This window comes from Callorhinus ursinus, unplaced genomic scaffold (genome assembly GCF_003265705.2).
Source record: "Callorhinus ursinus isolate GAN/ISIS: 27379988/994484 unplaced genomic scaffold, GSC_fseal_2.0 scaffold31, whole genome shotgun sequence".
Taxonomy (NCBI): Eukaryota; Metazoa; Chordata; class Mammalia; order Carnivora; family Otariidae; genus Callorhinus; species Callorhinus ursinus.
This window is the reverse complement of record NW_027397093.1, coordinates 4,018,202-4,040,800: the sequence shown is the minus strand read 5'-3', so window position 1 is coordinate 4,040,800 and position 22,599 is coordinate 4,018,202. Positions and strand designations below refer to the sequence as shown.

The following is a 22,599-nucleotide window of genomic DNA, read 5'->3' as shown; positions in this document are numbered from 1 at the left end:
CTTCTTCTTCTTCTTCTTCTTCTTCTTCTTCTTCTTCTTCTTCTTCTCCTTCTTCTTCTTCTTCTTCTTCTTTTTTTAACATATAATGTATTATTTGTTTCAGAGGTACAGGTCTGTGATTCAACATTCTTACACAATTCACAGCGCTCACCATAGCACATACCCTCCCCAATGTCTATCACCCAGCCACCCCATCCCTCCCACCCCCACCACTCCAGCAACGCTCAGTTTGTTTCCTAAAATTAAGAATTCCTCATATCAGTGAGGTCATATGGTACATGTCTTTCTCTGATTGACTTATTTCACTAAGCATAACACCCTCCAGTTCCATCCACGTCGTTGCAAATGGCAAGATTTCATTCCTTTTGAAGATTTGGTATATACATCCATTTATATTTCAAGCATAGTATTGACTCTAAAATACTATAATACAACCAAATTGCACCATCCAGCTTTATAGCTGAGGTCTACAAGCTCTAAATATCTTATGGAACATTCTGGTAAACAAAGAAACAAAAGCTTGTTAAAAAGTGATAAGGGCTTACCTGGCCATGAAGTATCACACCCCCAAAATCGTTCTCTGCTTTCCTTTATATATTTTAGGGCAAGCCATGGTGCCCTGATACAGTTGTGTGTCCAGTAATTATTTCCTGATAGAAAGTTGTTCCCATTTCAATCTCTGTGTGTTAAGCTCTTGTGATTAAAACAAACAAATAAAAGAGAGACAGACAGAAAAACAAATGAAAATAAAGAAAGCCCCAGGGAGGGGCGCCTGGGGGGCTCATTCAGTTAAGTGTCAGACTCTTGATCTCAGCTCAGGTCTTGATCTCTGGGTTGTGAGTTCAGGCCCTGAGCTGGGCTCCGTGCTGGGTGTGGAGCCTACTTACAAAAACAAAAACAAAATAAATCCCAGGGGCATTGATTAATGCAATAAGAGAGAAATAAGAAATTAAAATTAACAAGGATTTTGCCTTGAGAGTTTTCTTTCACAGAGTCTGTGATAACATTAAGGTGTGGCTCTAGCAGTCAGAAAATAACTTCTCATGACTTGTGAAGAATTCTAGGTGGATCTGCCTTTGGACTGGACATCCATTCAACATGACTCAACTATCCTTTGTCTCTTTTGCCCTTACTTTCTTTGCCACTTCCAACTGACCTCCATTCTCCTTCTGGTCTCTAAGTTTTCTGAGGAAGACCTTAGTTGGCCCAACTCCTCAGCACCGTCACTACTATAACAAAGCTTTTGTGCCTGAACAGCTCACAAGACCCCCAACTGCGCCTGCTCTCATGCCTTCCCTGGACCTCAAGGTTCTTGCCTTAGATGTTAAGTCCCTGAACTCTAATTACAGAAACCATATTGGCCTTGTCTATTAGCAGATGCTGAAGAAGTTGGCTTCCTTGGGCTGGCAGCCTCCATGTTTACCCAACACAGTAAATGAACTAAAATTATTCTTGTGATAATTTAAGGGGCGGTTCTAGAAATTTTTAAAAATCTTTAGAAATACTAATTTAAAACATTATTTCAATTTTTTATTGTACTTCTCAGGACAAAGTAAATTTTATTCACTGAATTTCTTTTTACTTATCCAGGGATCAGCACATTTTTCCTGTAAAAGGTCAAAGGGTAAATATTTGAGCTTGGCATCCTTTGCAGTAACCATGCAACTCTGCCATTTTAGTACAAAAGGAGTCATAGACAATACATCAACAAATGGACGACTCGCCAGCTGTATGTGGCCTATATTTTGCTGACCCCTGATCTTTCCCAGTGCATCGCTGCAGCGCCCACACCCCCTCACACCCCTGCTCACTTCACACTTCTACATTTCCTTGTCAGCTCTATCACAGAGCTCAGGAGTCCTGAGAATGACTTATTTCATGGAATTGCACTGGGGTTCCTCTGTTGCAAAGCCTCGCAGGATCTCTTGAGTGGAGACAAAACATAAATTGCCTAAAAGAATTGATGCCTCAGAATCATCAACAAATGCATGCATTTGGGGGAAATTTTTAGCATTATAGCGCTTTCTCCTAGAAATGATGAGGATGGCACTTCTGTCACACAAGCATGCATATCTGCTTAGGCACAGACATTTTGCTGAAAATCAGAATTATAATATTCTCTCCTGCCAACCCTGTAAGATGTTCAAATGATAATGGCAGGAGTAGCATGTGGGAATATAGGAAAAGTAGTACATTCTGCTTTTGACAACTCTTTTAACTCTGTTCCTCTCTCCAAAAAGGGAGTTGTTTCTTGAGCCACTCTATCCAAAACCTGGCTGTCATTTCTAGGTACTGGGGGGGATGCTGGTACCCTTTTTTTTACCTTTCAGAAAACAAACCTTAAAACAATCCCCAGGTATGAGATTTCTCTTCCCTTCCAAGTCATGGTAGGTCTGTGTAACAGTGCCTATGGGGTTGTTTACTGGATGAATTTTATTCTAGCTGCAAATTACTTATTCTAAGTCTTCCAAAAATTATTCTTCTTTCCATGTTTGCCTTTCTTCTTTGGTTGACTCTACACTTGCTATCTGTCATAAGTGATGAGTGCGGTATTTGATTCTAACAGAAATGAACCTTTGCTGTGCGTAAGACAAGGAGACGACTTCGATGTATTTCAGCGCTTGTGGACCTCCTCCCTGAGCTGTCTCAACCCATAGATAGCAACAGAAGATCCGTCATTTCTGCACATTTCTTCCTCGGGGGCATGAGCTTCCCTGTAGTCTTAGATTTTTCATAATTGCTGGTTTCATCCAGGAATATCACTGTGTGAACATTTTCTGAAGGTAATCAACTGTGTGAGTGGCAGGGACTTTGAGGGAAAGAAGAACGAGAAGAGTGTCCTTCTATCACTTCAACATTATTGTTAGATCCCGCATGTCTCTTTTCCTTTTGTTTCCTTGTGTATAGCAATTTCCTTGCCGTATTCCAGGTAATACGGGTTACATGGACTAGGCTAGGTAATGACACACTTACTGTGGTTAGCAATGTTGGTAAAGTTTAAGAGGGGATATTTAATTAAAAGAAAATTTTAAACAGAGTCATCTGTCAAAGAATCAAATTCAGGAATAGTAAGAATTCCAGGGTAATCCTAGTCTAAAGACATGTAAGTGTGTTTGGATCTGAACAAACCTAGTAATGAGGTGGAGTGATCTGCCTTTGCTGGGTCCCTCCAAGGAACTTGATTGATTATGTTGCCTGTACATTCAAGAATACACAGCCCTGATTTCTCAGACATCCTGATGGTCTCTTGTGCATGCCAGTTCAGAGTCCAGACTGGGTACATTCATATTATGTTATTTTTCCAGATTTTCTGGAACAACGCAGAACAAAGCAGGAACTAAATAAAAACGAAACAATCAGCAAAGCGCAAGGAACTTGCAGATTAGAGTGAAGACAAATAACTATCCGAGGGATTGCAATGCAGTGTGATAATGGATCCGAGGGAGATTACTCCATTGCCTCACCCACAAAATTCATCAGGGGTAGGAGGTAAGGGGAAGCTTCCTCCTTGTGGAAACCTGAGATCTAAATGATGTACTTCTAGTTTGGTGGATGATATGAGAGAGGCAAAGAGGACATTTCAGGCAGAAGGAACAACATTTATAGTTACCTGGAGTTGAGAGGGAAGATGGAGAACTGGCAACAGGCCCAGAGCAGAGCGTGTACAAGGCAAAGATATGAGAAAAGACATTGGTTCATATAAGGCCCAGACCATGAAGGATGAGCACCTACCACCCTCACATCCCCTCCACCCACTGGTTTGTTCTTTTTTCTCCTGGAATGTTAATCTCATCCCATTTTCAATCAGACTAAAAATTTTGAAGCTATGCCTGATCTTCTATTTCCCTTTCCTATCCCACACCTGTTCCGTGAGCATGGCTAGGAATCTTAGTGTCTTGCCTTTATGTATTCATCCATCCTTGATTTCATAAAACATAGTTATTTTTGAGTTACTTACCATTCATGACTTCAAGCTTTTAGTGAAATAAACATGAATGGAGCAGATAAGGAAGTAAGACACGCTTGAACTTTGGCACCAGACTCAACTGGGTTAGTTTCTTGGTTCTACCTTTCACCTTCTAGCTTTGTAACCTTGGGAAAGTCCCTTGCGCTCTCCAGACCTTTGAACATGGGCAGACAGAAGCTAATTATGTGTTCCTCAGAGTGCCTGCCACAGGGTCATCAAACATTAAATAGAAGCTTCTATGTCCTCAATTTCCATCCCTAGTTTCCATGTCTCTTTTCAAACTTCTTTTACTGCATTTTTAAACATACATTTCCTCTTCTATTTGATTTTGTGCTCCTAAGGCTACATGTTAAGTTTTGGGTTTGTTTTTTTTTTTCTTTTAATGAAAGACTTTTTGGTTTACGTTTCTACTTTTGCTTAGTTTTGGTTTGCACGGGAGTCCTGTTCGGTGGGCTTTGGGTATTGGAGAAAGGATGCATGGTTTCCCCTTCAGCTTCCTGGAGAGTAGGAAAAGAGGAGATGAGGAACAGAGCAGAGCATACATGACTGTTACTTTTAAAATTGTTGCATTTGAACCTCAGTTTCCTTATCTCTGAAATAAAGATAAAAGTGATTGTGTTTTATCTTGCCTGCAGGGTCATAGCTGGACATTTGCCTCCATCTGTTTACAGTCTTAGCTCCCGCTCTGTCCACGGGCAGGACCACAGGGCTATCCCAAAATCCCCTGTGGCTGCCTTCCAGGTTTCGCCACCTGCCCTCTGCTCCTTCACCTGCCCCACCACCCTTCCCATTCTGCGGCCACCATCTTGTTTCCCCTCTCTATAGTTGCTGTTTGGAATTGATGAGTTAGGAGGACAGCCTGCTTGCTTTGCAATCCCGACTTCACCCCTACAAAGCATGCTTCATATCCCCCCCCCCCCCCCCGCCATCCATGGAGAACAGTCCTGGAGTCAGTTTTGCACTATTTCCACCCCTGTCTCCAGATTAAGTTCCCACACTCATGTTTCCTGTTCCAGAAGGACCAGCTTTTCTGGAAGGGAGTCTGTATATTATTCAATTCCACCTTAATGATGTAAGCAATTAAATATGTTTAAGAGAATATGAATTGGACACTTAGTTTTGATAGCCTCCTGGAAATGATTTCAGATACTTCTTTGTGCCGTGACAATAGCTTGAGTTGAAATACCTATGTTTTCTATCTTCTATATAACTTTATCTTATAAATGTCTCTGGCAACAACAATGAAAATAGGATTCTTTTTCTATTTGTGTAAAAAATGCCATTGGATTTTTGATAGGGATTACATCAAATCTGTAGATTGCTTTAGGTAGTGTGGACTAATCATCTTGCTGATATCACTCTGCCCATAGCTCTGAAACACCACACTGTTTCATATTTATTTTTATATGTCCATCTCACCTGCTAGATTAAAGGATTTATGGAATTCTGCCTTGCTTATCTTTGTAGCCAAAGTATAAATCTAGAGCAGTGTTTGATATGGGATGCAGGAGAAAAGCCAATAAACATAGATGGTAACTTTCTTTCAATCTCAAATTTTAATCCTCCTTAGAGATGATGTTTTTCTGAGTTATTTAAATGGGTAGTGGTCACTCTATTAGATGGATCTAAGCAGCACTTTTTTTTTTTGCTTTAGAAAAGCAAAGTTTCAGTATTTTTAAAATGTTTACAATTTCTTAGCATAGCACATGATCCTTTTAGAACATTGATTTGAATAGCCTCTGTCTAAAATACTGTATTAATAGAAAATTTGAGATATTGTAAGGCTACCGGATTATGAAACAACTACCATTAGAAAGATAGTTTGTTACAGTTCCCAAGAAGTGGGTGCACACCTTGCTATGGGAGGCCCCAAGGGGCCATACCAAAGTTGGTCAGGAGGCAGAAGGAAAAACTGTGGGGAAGAGCATTTACGGTGGTCTTCACAGGAAGCAATGGGTGAAATAATATAAGCAGGCCTAGAATTGGCTAGTTTGAATACTTTTAGCAGGCTCTGGGTAGAGGGGCTGTCCCTATTTGTCTGGTCCCTGGCCCTGGGGTGATGAGGGCAGATGGATAGTGGTCCAAAGTGTGAGAGCCCAATAAAGGAAGTGGTTGGGGGTGTGAGCTCTGGAATGGTTAGTTTGTATTTGAAGATCACGTTCATGAGTTAATTGCTTACTACCTCCAAAATTGACTAACCCTAGGAGGAGACTCCCTCAAGATCAGCAAGGTTCAGATGTCAAAGTATCAGAAATAGAAGACAAAAGACATGGTTATTACAGTGTATGATGCTAAACATGAATGGGCATGTGGGCGAGACAGCAGTCTACAGCTAACTGAATACAAGCACTGTTAAAAGACAAGAACTGCTCCTACGGTATGGCTCTAGGACATAGAATAAATCTAAATGCTCCATGTACTTTTATTGAAGATTATATGCACAGACATCACAGAGACTGGAGAATTCTCTAGAGACCTTAAAATTCTATTTAATTCAGCTATAATCAGATGCTTGAATCACTTTCCATATGGGTCATGTGTGGTTTATCTTGCTTCTGGATATATATTTCAGAGATTCTTTGCTTGTACTAATTCTTAAAGTGGCAAGTCTGTTGCTTCTGCCTCAGTTAAACCATCATTGTTCTTATCTCTTAGTACCAATCCTGTCATCTTCTTGGATCCTGTAGCTCACGCCTTGCTGAGTACACTTGTCGCCTTTTGCTATCACTACAGAGTCGGAAACAAATTTCCTTCATTGCTGGATGGCAACTTGTTTCTCGTATCTGGGAAGGAAAGAATTCCCTAACTGCATTGTTATTGATACCCTATAACTATAGGGTATTAATAATTACCCCCTACTGCCCTTTGTTTAGGTAAAAGAAATGAGACTTAAAAGTCACATTTTGAAATAATGAAAAGATCACCTGACCCAAGTCTTTCTAAGATTAGAGCTTATGAAGTTTGTAGTGCACCACAATTTCCAGTATTAAATGCTGGAAATCACAATGGGTCTATAAAACTGGTCAGTGGTTTTTGGTTTTTTGTTGTTGTTGTTGTTTTAGAAGTACTTCTAAGGTCTATCTTAGAGACATTAATGTTAATACTTCATATTCCACTCTGGGAACTTATCATTATGTTTTTGGGTTTTTTTGATAGGCCTGGTGAGTCAGGATTTCCCATTCATATTTGTGAATTAAGGACACCTGGGGGTATTCCCTGTCACTTAATACAGCAATATGTTTGTCCGATAGACCTCTCCTTTCCTTGAGAAAACTGGCTGGCACTGTTTTGGTAGGTGAGGCTTTTTGACAAGATTTACATTGGGTCAAGAGTTGGAGAGCTGTCAGGCTGAGGAACCCCAAATATCAGAATGGGGAAGAACGGCATCTGCTAGACCCCCTAGCTATCCACAGGCATATACTTTCATTTCTTTAATCTGACTTTCTCTTCCTTCCTCATGATCCTCTCTACACACCATACAGTCGATCAATATGCTCTTTAAAGTGTAGTCACTACAAGTACACAAGGCTATTCATTATAGCATTGATTGTAATTACACAAAATTGGAAAAAGTATAAATGTCCATAGGACCTCACCATAATATAGAATACCACACAGCCACTAAAAAGGATGAGACAGACCTACGGGCACTAACATGAAAAAAATGCCCATGATTTTGATTTATTGTAAGTTCTTTGTTTTTGTTTTTTAAAGCGAGAGCATGAGCGGGGGGAGGGGCAGTGGGAGAGGGAGAGAGAATCTCAAGCAGACTGAGCTGAATGTGGAGCCCGCTGTGGCGCTCCATCTCACGACCCTGCAATCACAACCTGAGCTGAAACCAAGAGTCTGAAACCCAACCTACTGAGCCACTTAGGAGCCCCTACTGAAAGTTTTCAAAAGCAGGTTAACAAATAATAATAGAGCCATCACTGCGTGTAAGGGCATCATTGAATCTCACTAACATAATAACTGAAAAACAAAAGCTAGATTTAAAAAAGAACACATAGTTGGGGCACCTGGGTGGCTCAGTCGGTTAAGTGTCTGCCTTCGGCTCAGGTCATGATCCCAGGGTCCTGGGATCAAGCCCTGAGTCAGGCTCCCTGCTCAGCAGAGAGTCTGCTTCTCCCTCTGCCTCTGCCTGCCACTCCCCCTGCTTGTGCTCTCTCTCTCTATCAAATACATAAATAAAATCTTCCAAAAAAATAAAAAAGAACACGTAGTATACTCCACTCTTATAAAGTCCAAAAGCAAATACAGCTAAACTTTGGAGTTAGAAATTAGGTTAGTGGTTATGTTATAGACAAGGTGGTTGGTAATTAGAAGGGCGTATATGAGCTTCTTCTCGGGTACTTGTCATGTGCCCTTTCTTGATCTGGGTGTTTAACTAGGCATGTTCATTTGTAAAATTTCCTCATGCTGTAAATTTGTGAATTATGCATTTCTTAAATATTTATTTATTTGAGAGAGAGAGAGAGAGAGAGCGAGTGAGTGGGGGAGGGGCAGAGGGAGAGAGAGAATCTCAAGCAGACTTCCCATTGAGCACAGAACCCCATGTGGGGCTCAAGCTCATGACCCTGAGATCATGACCTGAACTGAAATCACCAGTCCAACGCTTAACCAACTGAGCCACCGAGGCACCCCAATCATGCACTTTTACATATGTGTTACATTTTGATACGAATTTTATTTTAAAGGACAAGCATTTGAATTTTGCAAAAATAAAAGACTGGGGTCAGAAAGTAAAGGACATTCTTAGATGGAGTAAGAGCTGTGGCCAGCCAAGAACATGAGCAAGCTAGATTTCTAGGGTACTACAAACTGTGAGCAAATAGAGGAAGCCAATTGGTGATGGTAGGTTACCAAAGCAGGCAGTAAAGGGGTGGGGGCTCCAAAGTGTCCATAGGGAAGGCTCAGCCAGGCTATTTTATTTCCAGCCCTGGTTTGTATATATCTAACCTTTCAGTAAAATTTTCAGAAACCAAATTTAAAATGAATTAAATTGAGGGCATCTGGGCGACACAGTGGGTTAAGCATCTGACTCTTGGTTTCAGCTCAGGTCATGATCTCAGGGTTGTGAGATTCAGCCCCATGTGGTGCTCTGCACTGGGTGTGGAGGCTGCTTAAGATTCTCTCTCTCTCCCTCCCTCTCCCTCTGACCCTTCCCCTTCCATCCCCACTAGCACACACACTCTCTAAAAAATTTTAAAATAAAAAAAATAAAATAAAATGAATTAAATCGAATATTATAAGCACAGATGTTGATAAAGGATCAAACATATTTATTATTATCACTATTTTAATTCAAGGAACTTCAGTATATCTCTGTTTCTGAAACCAATGAGCTTGACTATAATCACTGTTTTAATTATCCTCTTTACTTTTCCACATGAGGACTTGGAGACTTCACTTGTCTTCAAATGGTTTAAATGCTACCTCTCAAACCCAGCTTTCTCTGTGAATTTTGTCAGCAATCTCTATCATGATATATTAAAATCATAGCAACTACATCAATAATAATAATAATAATAATAATAGAAGCCATATCAATTTTATAAATACCTTCAGTGAGGCAAGCACTGTGTTCAGTAAATACATTACACAAAGTATTTCCTTTAATCTTCCAGTAATCCAGTGAGGGAGGTATTATGATCATTGCCACTTTTTCACTTTAAAACTGAGTCGCAGATAGGTTCAATAAAATTGCCCAAATTCACGTAAATAGTTAGGGAAGGAGCTTTTAGTTAGGGAACAGATCCCTCTTGACTTATACTATCTGATGTAACCACTAGATGCATGTGACCATTGAGAACTTGAAATGTGGCTAGGCTAAAATGAGATGAGCTGCAACTATAAAATACACACAGGATTTCAAAGACTTGGTACCAATATATATATATAATATTTTGTTAATATTTTTATAAAAATTCCATGTTGAAATGATACTGTTTTAGATATGTTCTATGACATAAAATAACTAAAGTTAATTTTGCCTTTTGTGTGTGTATATCTGTGTGTGCTTCTTTTCCTTTGTCTTGGCTGCTGTAGGTAGATTTGAACCAATACCAGTCTAGAGTCCCAGTGCTAGAAATTCAGATCTCTCACTCTGAGGTGGAGCTCAGTTGTAGGTGTGTGTGAAGATTCCCAGGTATTTCTACTGCATGGCCAGAGTAGAGGACCACTGCCTCAAGTCCAGAAACCTGTGCTGTCTGATACCCAGCCTGCCCCAGGACAGCCTCTGATGGGACAGTTCCAACATGGGCATGAGACATGCCAGTGCTACAAAAGATCAGCCTGAGCAGCTGTGCACACAGCTGACTTCGTAGATGATGCTTATAGATCATGGCGGGACACCCCTAAAATCTAGGGCAAAAGGAGTTAGATTCCTTTAACTTACATCTTACCTGGCTGAGGAATGTGGAGATCCATTAGACCAACCTGGGGAGGGTTGGGTGTCACCTAGATGTTCACCTGGGTGGCAAGCTCCAAGTGGTTTAAGAGGATTAGACTTCCCACTCTATCAAAACTGGTCACATACTCGAAGATTCCTATAAACTACTGGGTCAGATTCTCCCCATTGCCAAGGAAATCATTTTTTATCATTCTGAGTCACACGTCTTGCTGGTAGAATGTGACTTCACCAATGAACAGTGAAACCTAAGTGATTAAAAACTGGGGTTAAAGGTAAGGATTGGGGGACAGTTATTACAAGTTCAGGAAAAATGGAGTTCACAGACCTATTAACAGAGAAGCCAGAAGCCAAAGACTGGTTTTACCTTAGCATTGAAAACTCACCAATAGATTTATTTTGATGCAATTTGCTTTTTACTTATAATTTATTTGTGGGAGAAATAGCACTTGGAAAGCCACTGCATGTTAGAGATACCGATGAGAAGACCCGGGGGCCTTTCATTTTTTTCAAAATGTGTTTTATAACATTCACTTATCTATAGTCAGCCAGAGCTGACTGTTTGGGAAAGGAGGGAGAGCGATAAGGGATTATTACAGGAAAGGTTTATTTGGTGGAGAGCACAGGGGAAGAAAAGGAAATTACAGGTGAGAATAAATGTGTTTATGAATTTAAACTGTTATTTTCCCTTAAATACCAAATTTTACAGATAATGCACATCTAAAAGCATTTTGCATGGAAATAAGATAAAATATAATTTTGAATATCAACATTTTGTTATAAAGTGATTATTTTACTTTTTCAAAGTATTTTAAAATGTGCCCTTCCACAGTGGACTGCACAGAGCAAGAGAATCAATCTTTCAGGTAAAAGGACCTCCCTCCAAGAAAGCATAGCCTCTGTTTTATTACTCCACCAGACAAAGAGCCCAACTGGTAAAATGTTATGAGACATCCAGCCCAGAAGCTATTGACTTTATTTTTTTTTTAAAGATTTTATTTATTTATTTGAGAGAGAGAATGAGAGAGAGAGAGAGCACACGTGAGAGGGGGGAGGGTGAGGGGGGAGGGTCAGAGGGAGAAGCAGACTCCCCGCTGAGCAGGGAGCCCGATGCAGGACTCGATCCCGGGACCCCAGGATCATGACCTGAGCCGAAGGCAGTCGCTTAACCAACTGAGCCACCCAGGCGCCCGAAGCTATTGACTTTAACAAGGCCTGTTGAGTGCCCACCTCTGTGCAGGGCAAGCATGAGCCAGGGACAGGGACCCAAGAATGAAGATGGTGTTCCTGCCCTTGAGGGGCTCACAGTCAGGCTTTAAGGACACAGATACATGCATTTTTGGTACAAGACAGTCAGTTATGGAAAAGATACAAAAGGGATGTAGGAGGAAATTCTTGAGAAGAATTTTCAGACATAACAGTATGTATTCTGAGTTTTTATGGATCAGTGGATGTATTAGTTTGTTAGGGCTGCCCACGACTAAGTAGCACAAACTAGCGGTTCAACAACAGAAATGGTATTGTCTCACAGTTCTGCAGGCTAGAAGTATAAATCAAGTTAGCATGGTTGGTTCCTTCTGAAGACTTTGAGAAGAATGTGGGAGAGTGTGTGCCTTGCTTCTCTCTTAGCTTCTAGTGGTTTTCTGTCAGTCTTTGGCCTTCTATGATTTGGAGAGTCACTGCCCCAACCTGCCTTCATCTTCACGTGGCGTTCCCCCCTGTGTGTGTGTGTCTTTCTTTGTGCCCAAACCTCTTCTTTGGATAAGGACACAGTAAGATTGGGTTGGGGTCCATCCTAATGACTCCATACTAATTTGATCATCTGCAAAAGCCTCATATCCAAAGATCATATTCACAGGTATGCTGGTTAGTACTTCAACATCTTTTGGGGGACACAATTCAACCCTTATGGGGGTTGGGGTTTTTCAAGTAGAGAAGGAAGGGGACTTCCAAGTAGAAATAACACAGTGTTGAAGAAAGAGAGCATTTCAGTACCGCCTGATCATTTCACTCCCCTGCATGCAGGCTCAGGGAGTTTGTGTGATCTTCCTGATATTCTTATAATATATACTCTCTTGGTGCCCCACCCTGCCAGTGTGTGCTTGATTTCATCGATCTCCCCGTGAGTATCCATTTCATTCTCCTTCAGGACCCCTTTTACCTTAATGAAATCATTCTTTTTTCTTCAATAGCAGTTATCAGCCATTTAAGTCTTTGTTCATTTTTGTCTTCAAGTTAAAAAAGTGCAAATCCCAGTTTCCAACATTCTAAATATACTTCCCTTTCCTGCTTAAGGTTCATTTGCCATTCCTTGTAAGCCCCTAATATTTTAATCTTTCTTCAGCATTTGTTGATTTTTAAGAAGAAAATTCAAGAAGCCCTCTTGTTCCAAGAATAATTAATACTGGAATAAATCCATTTAAACTTAATCTGGTTAAAATAGGGACCACAGTGTCATAGGCCTACAATCAGGGAGAGACTGACATACCCAGATTATGAGGTTGACTTGATGAATAGAAATAAATACTAGAATTAGGCAAGAACTAAGCTCATAAATGGTGGGATCATTAGTGAATGTTGTTGTATCGTGTTGACTTTTGCTCCTCTATGTAGGCTATTAAGCACAGGGCCTCCAATAATGAATAGTTAGATAAGAGGAGCCTTACTGGTATTGTTACATATACTTCTAGAATGAACTATCAGAGCAATCATGCTTGCATTTGACACCTAGTGGTGGTACCACATAGCGTCTGATTTGCATATGCTGAATATGAGGTGGTCTAGGTAGAAAAGCTTTTGCTCTTGTATATGACTTACGGGTGTCTGTGTTTCTGTGTGTCTCTGTGTCTGTGTGTGTCTGTGTCCATGTTTAAGCCTCACATTACTTGGATACCCGCACATTTAGGGAAATCATGCTTAAGTTTGGTGTCTTATACACTTAATTTAAACTGGTGATATAGAGAAAAATTTCCCAAGAGGCAGGGGAATCCTAGAGCCCCCTACCTGAAGGGGACATGGAGCCACCTTTTAGAACATTCTCCATTCTCTAACATATACAGAGATAGTTCATCAAGGTCATCCACTCCTCTATTCTTCATCTAGAGCCCTCCAAAGGGAAATGGTATAAGAAAGCTGCAGCTATGATTTTCTTTTGGTATCATTTTTTTTTCTATGTAGTAGAGCTCAACAAGTTTTTGTGAAGGGTCTTCTAGAATGCTAAAGACTATTACAATATCCAAAAGCATTCTAGCGAGCAGTTTTGCACACCGGGACCTCAACTGTGAGCTGTCTAGTTTAGCAGACAATGCTGTAGCCCACAAGTTTTCCAAGGATTCTGTGTCTCTGGGAACAAAGAACACACTTTTCTTCTCAAAGGGTTTATGTGAGGAAAACCGTGAAAGACAGCCCATGCCCCAAGGAGGATCACTTGCATTACATCCTCTAAAACATCTAGGTAAGAAATTCAGCAACACTATTGAAAAATTCAGTTACCAAGAGTAAAAGTATAAGGCATCATGAGTAAAGAAAATGACAAAAGTAAATTCCTTCAGTACAGGTCCCAGGGCACAGGCAGTGGGGACCAGATACAGCCAGTCACTGACTGCCTAGAGATAAGCCTAGCTTTCCATAAGAGAAGTAGAGTATTTTAAAAGGCCTATTTTTAATGTGAACACTGGCTTTAGGAAAAAAAGCGGGGGGGTGGGGGGAGTAGCATTTTGTGCATCAATTCTATGCCATAGACACTTTATCTGTGTTCTCTTATTGAATCCTTAAACAAATATGGGAGGTATGTAATGTTTTTCCCATTTTATTTATAAAGACAATGCATAGGAGAGGTTAAAGACAATCATAGGTGGTGTTTACACCCAAGCATACCCACCAGCCAACCATACTGTTCCCTGAGCTAGATGGGCTCCCATTTATCTTTCCAGAGTCTCAGACCAGCTGCTTCCTAGAAGGATTTTTTTCCACTGGGCCAATGGCAGTTTCTGAAACTTCACCATACTTTACTTTCTCTAGTTTCACCTTTATAGCCTGAAATATGATCCTATAAAAAGAGAAGAATGAGTTCTGTGCATTAGAGAAAAGGAAAAGGAACAGAGTTGGAAGCTGGAGAACAATGGAAACATCCTTTACCAATTCTTATTTAACCAAAGGTTGGTTCTGTCCTCAAAAATGACTTTATAGGGACGCCTGGGTGGCTCAGTTGGTTAAGTGACTGCCTTCGGCTCAGGTCATGATCCTGGAGTCCCGGGATCGAGTCCCACATCGGGCTTCCTGCTCAGCAGGGAGTCTGCTTCTCCCTCTGACCCTCTTGCCCTCTCGTGCTTTATATCTCTCATTCTCTCTCTCTCTCAAATAAGTAAATAAAATCTTTAAAAAAAATGACTTTATAATCTGGGTTTTTAAAAATGGAGTGCAGCAATGTTGACATCCCATGGAATAATAACAATAGTTACCATGTATTAGATAGAACCAAATTAAACTGCCAATTATTACCAGTTATTGCCTCCACCCATGGCAATTTTATATAGTTCAGCCTAATATTGAGTGAGCACTTAGAGTTAGGTATGGCAACACACTGTATGTCTTAACTTATTCAATCCTCACAATGTCTCTATAACGAAGTTAGTGGTAGCCTCAAGTTACAGAGAAGGCATTCACTGCTTTCTGGAATTAGGCTGGAATTCTGGCTTCGGCATCCAGGCTGAAGTGGTAGAAGCCAGGGCAGGTTTGGGGAAGGTACATTTGCCTTGCAGTACATGAAAGATACGTGACAGAGTTCCCAGAGAGTTATGGGGCTACCTTCATGATTCCTCTAAAAAAGCTCATGCAGTTGCTCAGTGACCTCTATGTCCCTATGTCCCTAAATTAAAGGACATTATCTTATTTGGCCCCTCAGAAGCATTCAGTAGCCTGAACTTTTAGAAAAAAAACTTTTTATTTTCTTCCATGTTTCTTATCATGTTTAGTTACTGTGGTTATTTGGAGGATATTCTTTTTCCTTTTTTGCTTTGCCTGGTTCCTTTTTCATCTCCTCTATAGGATCCTTCTCTGCCCTCCCATGAAATTTTGGAGTCCTTCAAAGCTCTATCTCAGACATTCTTCTCTCATTACTCTGTATTTTCTCCTGGGCCGTCTTATCAGAACACTTAGTTGTGGTTATATGCATAACCTGTAATTTTATATCCAGAACCCTGTCACCCCCTGTTACCCTAGATCTGCATATTTAAATGTCTACTTTACATCTCTACTTAGATATCGTACAGGCTTTCAAAACTCACCACCTCCAAAACTGAGTTTGTTATCTTTTCTTCCAAGTTTGAACCTCCTCCAAAATACGCTTAGTTAAGAACATTTAGTCCCTTAAGTATTTTCAATCTAAGTGCTTTTTACTTCTGTTTACTCCTTTCTCCACCATGGTTGTTACTACTCTCGTACAAACATCCTTCATATCTTACCTGAGCTGATTTAATATCCTCCTAACAGGATTCTGCATTTATTTTATTCCTTCTAATCTTTCCTGCATATTCCATAAAATGAATGTAAATATTATCACATCACGTTCTTCTCCTTTCAAATCCTTCAGCACCTTTCTGCTGTTGTGGTGACTTGTTGATTGTACACTGCGTCCCCATTGCCTCTGTGTTGTTCTGCTCAGCTGCTAAGGAAAATGACGTGTACAAAGGCCCTGTGGTAGTAGATAACTTCCAGATTCCTGAACATGCCATTTTATCTCCTACCCCAGGGCCTATGCACAAGCTGTTTCCTTTTCCTGGACCACTCTCCCCATCCCCATTACTCTTACCTGGCTTCTAATATTATATCTGAGGTCTCCGATCTCTGGCTTCTATGACTAGGTCAGTTTTCCATAAAATATGCTTTTGTAGCATTATCCAGTTCCTTATTGTAACATTTATTACACTCAGTATTTCATAACTCTGCCTTTATTCAGATAGGAAATTAAAGTTTATAAAGGTAAAGTAATATATCTGTGATTACTCATATCGAAAGTGGCTAAAATTGAACTCAAATCCAAAATTGCCAGACTCCCAACCCTTTGTTTCTTGCACCTCGCCCACACTAGCTCTTGTGTAACACTCTATGAATCAAAGGCGTTGAGTGCTATCACCGAACTACACCTGGGTCTATAAATTCACTCAGTCTTTAGAGTTTTAATTTCACTCTTGATTTAAACTCAGAATTGATTTTGTGCATTTCCCCAGGCTATATTTGACTAGCTTCAAATAAGAACAAAAACAGTACCTAGACTTTATGTGGAAATCATTGTTTAGTAGATAGTCATTTTTTTTGTTTTAATGGGTATTATTATCCATCATTTTCATAATTCTTTTTATTGGCAGAGGCAGGGTGAGGTAGATTATCATATTCAAGTCACACTTATTCCATTATAGTCATCAACTGACAAAAACTAAGTGAGATGAAATTCTCTATAGTTGGTACAACTACTTGTTTCCAAGTTCAATTGGAAAATTGAATGGGCTTAAAAATGTGGGGATGGAAAAGATGACATTCTTTAAGATGGCAATATGCCCAAACAAGGTCTCAGTGACATATTTTTTATTCCTTTAATTTGAATTTTGCCACATTAAAAATATCAACTAAGGCTTGCCAGAGCCACATGATTGCCCCTCTCCATTTCTTCAGAAATTAGGCTTAAATTCTGTTTTCTGATACTTCAGTCTGAATAAAATGGAAATAGAGCCTAAGATGGGAGTGAAGAAGGGATAGTGTTCTATTTTTCTTTAAATTTTTTTATTGTTGTGTTAATCACCATACATTACATCATTAGTTTTTGATGTAGTGTTCCATGATTCATTGTTTGTGCAAAACACACAGTGCTGCACGCAGAACGTGCCCTCTTTAATACCCATCACCAGGCTGACCCATCCCCCATCTCCCTCCCCTCTAGAACCCTCAGTTTGTTTTTTAGAGTCCATCGTCTCTCATGGTTCGTCTCCCCCTCCGATTTCCCCCCTTCATCCTTCCCTTATTTCTATCTTCTTCTTTTTTTTTTCTTAACATATATTGCATTATTTGTTTCAGAGGTACAGATCTGTGATTCAACAGTCTTGCACAATTCACAGCGCTCACCATAGCACATACCCTCCCCAATGTCTATCACCCAGCCACCCCATCCCTCCCACCCCACCCCCACTCCAGCAACCCTCAGTTTGTTTCCTGAGATTAAGAATTCCTCATATAAGTGAGGTCATATGATACATGTCTTTCTCTGATTGACTTATTTCACTCAGCATAACACCCTCCAGTTCCATCCACGTCATTGCAAATGGCAAGATCTCATTCCTTTTGATGGCTCCATAATATTCCATTGTATATATATACCACCTCTTCTTTATCCATTCATCTGTCGATGGACATCTTGGCTCTTTCCACAGTTTGGCTATTGTGGACATTGCTGCTATAAACATCAGGGTGCACGTACCCCTTCGGATCCCTACATTTGTATCTTTGTGGTAAATACCCAGTAGTGCAATTGCTGGATCGTATGGTAGCTCTATTTTCAACTTTTTGAGGAACCTCCATACTGTTTTCCAGAGTGCTTGCACCAGCTTGCATTCCCACCAGCAGTGTAGGAGAGTTCCCCTTTCTCCGCATCCCCACCAACATCTGTCATTTCCTGACTCGTTAATTTTCACCATTCTGACTGGTGTGAGGTGGTATCTCATTGAGGTTTTGATTTGGATTTAATAGGAGTGGAGAAGGGATAGTGATAAGAAAAAAGAAAATAAGTCCTAGAAATCAGACTGTGCATATAGGTTTTCATCCAGGTCTGTTGTGTCTGATATCTGTTTGCCTAATTAAAGATGAATTACTGCAATTGACTTTGCTGTTAGAGGAACACCACAAGTCATGGACTCATTTCAGCTGGCTCTGAAAGCTTCTGGGTCATATTGAAAGAACCGCAGAAAGTCATGGTATGGGGAATTCTATGTCCACAAACCAGCCTTCAGCCTATTTTCCTGGCTATGAATTGGCATCAACACTGAGTGAAGCTAAGCCAGAACGAAAAACCAGGCAGTTTACCAGTGCAGGGAGGGAGAATGTTGAGAACAATACTCAAATCCAACACACAGGGTGTCTTCCTGGAGCCTGACCAGGCAACCTGAAAATCCCCCCAAAAAACGGACTGGCAAATAGATGGTATGGAAAAGAAAATGAACCATGAGTATCTACCTGTCAGTAGATCATGCTACAATATCCACTGAGGCCTGGAAACCCATGGGTCACCATTTTCCCTTATGACACTCTGCCCTCTGAAAAGGACCTTGTGAGTACAGAGTCACACAATGAGGACACCAGGTTTGGATGGGAAAGCCCCACTGAGAGGAGCCACGTCTAGATCTCAGGAACAGGTAGGATCATTTGCATGTGGTCGCTCAGGAGAGGAGGATTTGCAGGAAGCCAGGGAGGACATAGTGTGGATAAAAGAGAAGTAATAAACATGAAGAACATCCCCAGGTGAGACTTGATGTATCATACACAGCTTAAAGCAGAAAATCCCTCTAAAGGCAGAAATATCTACTTATTCCCTAGGCAATAAGTCTTACAGTGTCAACTATGTAAGAAGCATTGCACTAGGTGTTGGGGAAATAGTAAATCAAATAGATCAACAAAAACACGGCCCCTTGCACCAATGAAGTTTACAGTGCAGTGCAAGATTTTTTTGAGATAATGACACTTAATTTGAGACCAAAAAGGTGAGTAGACATTTAAAGGACAAATACAAGAATAATATTCAGGAGAGAGAAAGAGAGGAGTATGTATTGAGACTCTGAAGAGTTGAATGTTAGACATGGTGGAAGAAAAAGACACTGGTTAGTATGGGTGGACAATGTTGTATCAAGCATGTATTTTTTTATATTATGTCTATACTTCTATATTCCCTGTATTCTTTTGTCCCCAAGGATTAATATTTTGCTACTATACTTGCTACATAAAATAAAGCACTTATATGAAATTTATCATTTGATACATTTTGACTTAAGTATTCATCATGAGAACATCATCACATTTGAGACAATGAGCATATCTCTGACTCTTCAGTGTCTCCTCATGTCACTTTGTGGTCTCTTTCCTCTACTCCTCCCTACTCCTGACCCCAGCTACCCACTCATGCTTTCTGCTACTATGGATTAGTTTCCATTTTCCAGGATTTTTTTTAAGATTTTATTTACTTATTTGAGAGAGAGACAGAGATAGCAACAGAGATAGTGAGAGAGAGCATGAGTGGAGGAAAGGGAGAATCAGGCTCTCCACTGAGCAGGGAGCCTGACTCGGGACTCAATCCCAGGACCCTGGGATCATGATCTGAGCCGAAGGCAGATGCTTAAACGACTGAGCCACTCAGGCGCGCCTCCATTCTCCAGGATTTTGTATAACTGGAATAACACAACAGATACTTTTCCTTGTCTGACTTACTGCACTCAACCTAGTTATTCTGAGATTCATGTGTAGAATTGCTTATATCACTAATTCATTCCTTTTTATTGCTAAGTGAGATTCCATTGTATGGCTATACCACAGTTTGTTTATTCATTTACCTGGTAATTGGCTTTTGGATTGTTCCAGGTTTTTTGTTTTTTGGTTTTTTTGCTATTGCAAGTAAAGCTGCTATGAATATTTATGTACATAATGAACATATGCTTGCATTAGTCTTGGGTAAATACTTAGGAATGGAATGGCTATGTCATAAGGTAGGTATGTGCTTAACTTTCTATGAAACTATTTTTTAAGTGGTTATACCATTTTTCATTTCTACCAGAAGTACATGAGAATACAAATTGTTCACACCCTTGGTATGGCCAGCCTTTAATATTAGTGATTCTAGTAGCAATGCCATGTGTCTCAGTATAGTTTAATTTTCAACTCTACAGTGGCTAATGATGTTGAGTACCTTTTTATTTGTTCTTGTTTATTTGTTCTATTCAGTGGTTCTCAAAGTATATTTCACAGACCAGCAGCATCAGAATCACCTTGGAAACCTTGGAACTTTAAAAAAAATGCAAATATTCTGTCTCCACTTCATACCTGGTAAATCAGTAACTCTAGGAGAGAAAGTAGGTGGCAATCTGTTCTTCAGTAGTTCTCAAGGTGACTCCAATGCACTGTAAAGTTTGAGAACTACTGCACTATGTTAAGAGAGAAACAAAAAGAATAGGTACAAATGCAATTAATTTTGTATATTTTGTGTTATAAGTAGAGATGATTTATACTATTCAGACTTCCTTTTCTTTATAACATATATAGGGAGATCTGAAAGTGAGAGAGAGTAAGTCAGATGTTTGAGTAGTATGGAGGAGGTATGGATAACCATTAGAAAAATGGAGAAGCAGGTTGATGAGGTCATTAGTCACTATTAGATGTCTACTTAAGTAATGCCATTGTCAACTTTTATTGCTGCCCATCTTCCTGATTGTATAATCTTCTCTCCCAATTCTGAGCTGCTCAAGGTAGAGGTATGAAAAAAGCAGCTTCTTGGATTTGTATGCAGTTATTCTGCCAAATGTGTTAAAGGGGAAGAGAAAGAGATCAGTAGTTGAGGGTATTTGCAAGAGAGTGAATGAGTGTAATCATGGATCATAGTCTCTCTGTGTAAAGAAAGAAAGAAAATGAAGACAAGAGGATAATAATTAACAGATAGAAAGTTCTGAGACCTATAGATAAAAAGGTCTTGATGAGCTGGAAGAACTGCTTCAGTAAACATACTTCAGAAATGAGCTGGGAGTGTAAATGGTAATGGCTAAAAAGTGACATGCTTATTTTTGAATTCTTATTTTTTTGTGATAAGAAGCTGTAAGATATTACCTTGGTAATAGAGGTTGAGATTACTGTGCCAGATCATTGGTATTGAAGTAGTCAAGAATGGGTGAATAAATATTCACATACATATTGAGGTTCTCTTTCATTAGTGATGTCAATCATAGTAGTGGAGGGATGAATGGGAGACAGACAGCCGAGGACCAAATCAGAAAATACAGTGGCATAGGTATCACATAAAATAAATTGGAAGTCATCACTGGCACAGGAAAATTCTGGCAGACACATATTTCTTTCTGTGGAAGGTTATTTGGGGCCCCATAATTTCAAAAACATATGTCCCAGTATGTGCTAAATTTATGGAATGCCTTTTGGTAATAAGATTCATCATTAAGCTATCTGTGTTTAAGTGTGTTTTAACCATGCATATACAAAAAATAACAACCAGCTAGCCTGGAGATGATTGCAAAGAAATTGAATCATAATAACTTCCTCGTGTTTTCCTATTCATGACAGGGACAAAAATGTTTGCTTTGAAAAGCTCCTACCAACTCAGAAGTCCAAGGATGGAAATTGTGCCCTGCTAACATCCATTCTAATTCTGTTTTTCAAATTCACAGAGAGTGAAGAAGTTTATCAAAGGCAGGTGCTGTCAATTTCATGTATCATCTTTGGAATTGTCATCGTGGGCATGTTCTGTGCAGCATTCTACTTCAAAAGCAAGTAAGACCATCTCTCTCAAGTATTAAAAGGTTACTTCTCAGAGGACGCACTCTTTCTTTAACTTCACAGTCTCTGCTCCAGGCAGAGGGATCTTGTGCAAATGGGTCCATCAAACATCTACAAATGATTTAGAATCTCTTATAGACTGTGGGGAGTATATGCAGCATGTGTGTGTGTGGGGGGGTGGGTTTCTCTTTGGTGCACATAGTGATTATTCCTCTCTGTGATCATGAACACTCCATGTTCTTTGCAGTTTCTGATTACCTGCCAAAAGTAATGGCTCAGTATCTGACTATCACTAAGGAGTTAACACTTCTGAATAGAGAGGTCATTGGTGTAGACCTAAGTATTGTCAATGAATACTAGACTCTTTTGGAAAAAAAAAAACCCACACTTTTCCTTTTATAGTATTTTTACCTGATACCCATAAAGGTTTCAGCCAATTATGAAATATGAATACTATAAGATCTACTTTGTTTCATCAATTGGAAAGCACATCTCGAATATCCCCCATACTTACCCTGCTAAGAAACCAAAACTTCTGTGGTACCTGGCTGCTCAGTCAGAAGAGCATGGGGCTTTTGTCTTAGGGTTGTGAGTTCGAGCCCAACATTGGGTGTAGAGATTACTTAAGTAAATAAATACATAAACTTAAAAAAACACCAAAACTTTTGCTATGATAAAGGTGCTAATTTTTGAC

The 22,599-nt window shown here is 39.9% G+C and overlaps 1 protein-coding gene across 10 annotated transcripts in view; it reads left to right on the top strand.

The window, feature by feature from the left end:
• The window catches only part of NRG3 (neuregulin 3), a 1,135,127-nt gene that overhangs the window by 1,059,044 nt on the left and 53,484 nt on the right, over positions 1 to 22,599 (top strand). For all 10 annotated transcript variants that reach the window (XM_073878734.1, XM_073878728.1, XM_073878727.1 and 7 more), the window contains exon 5: positions 21,797 to 21,899. In XM_073878734.1, coding sequence (XP_073734835.1) covers positions 21,797 to 21,899 — 103 coding nt within the window. The remainder of the gene's footprint in view (positions 1 to 21,796; positions 21,900 to 22,599) is intronic.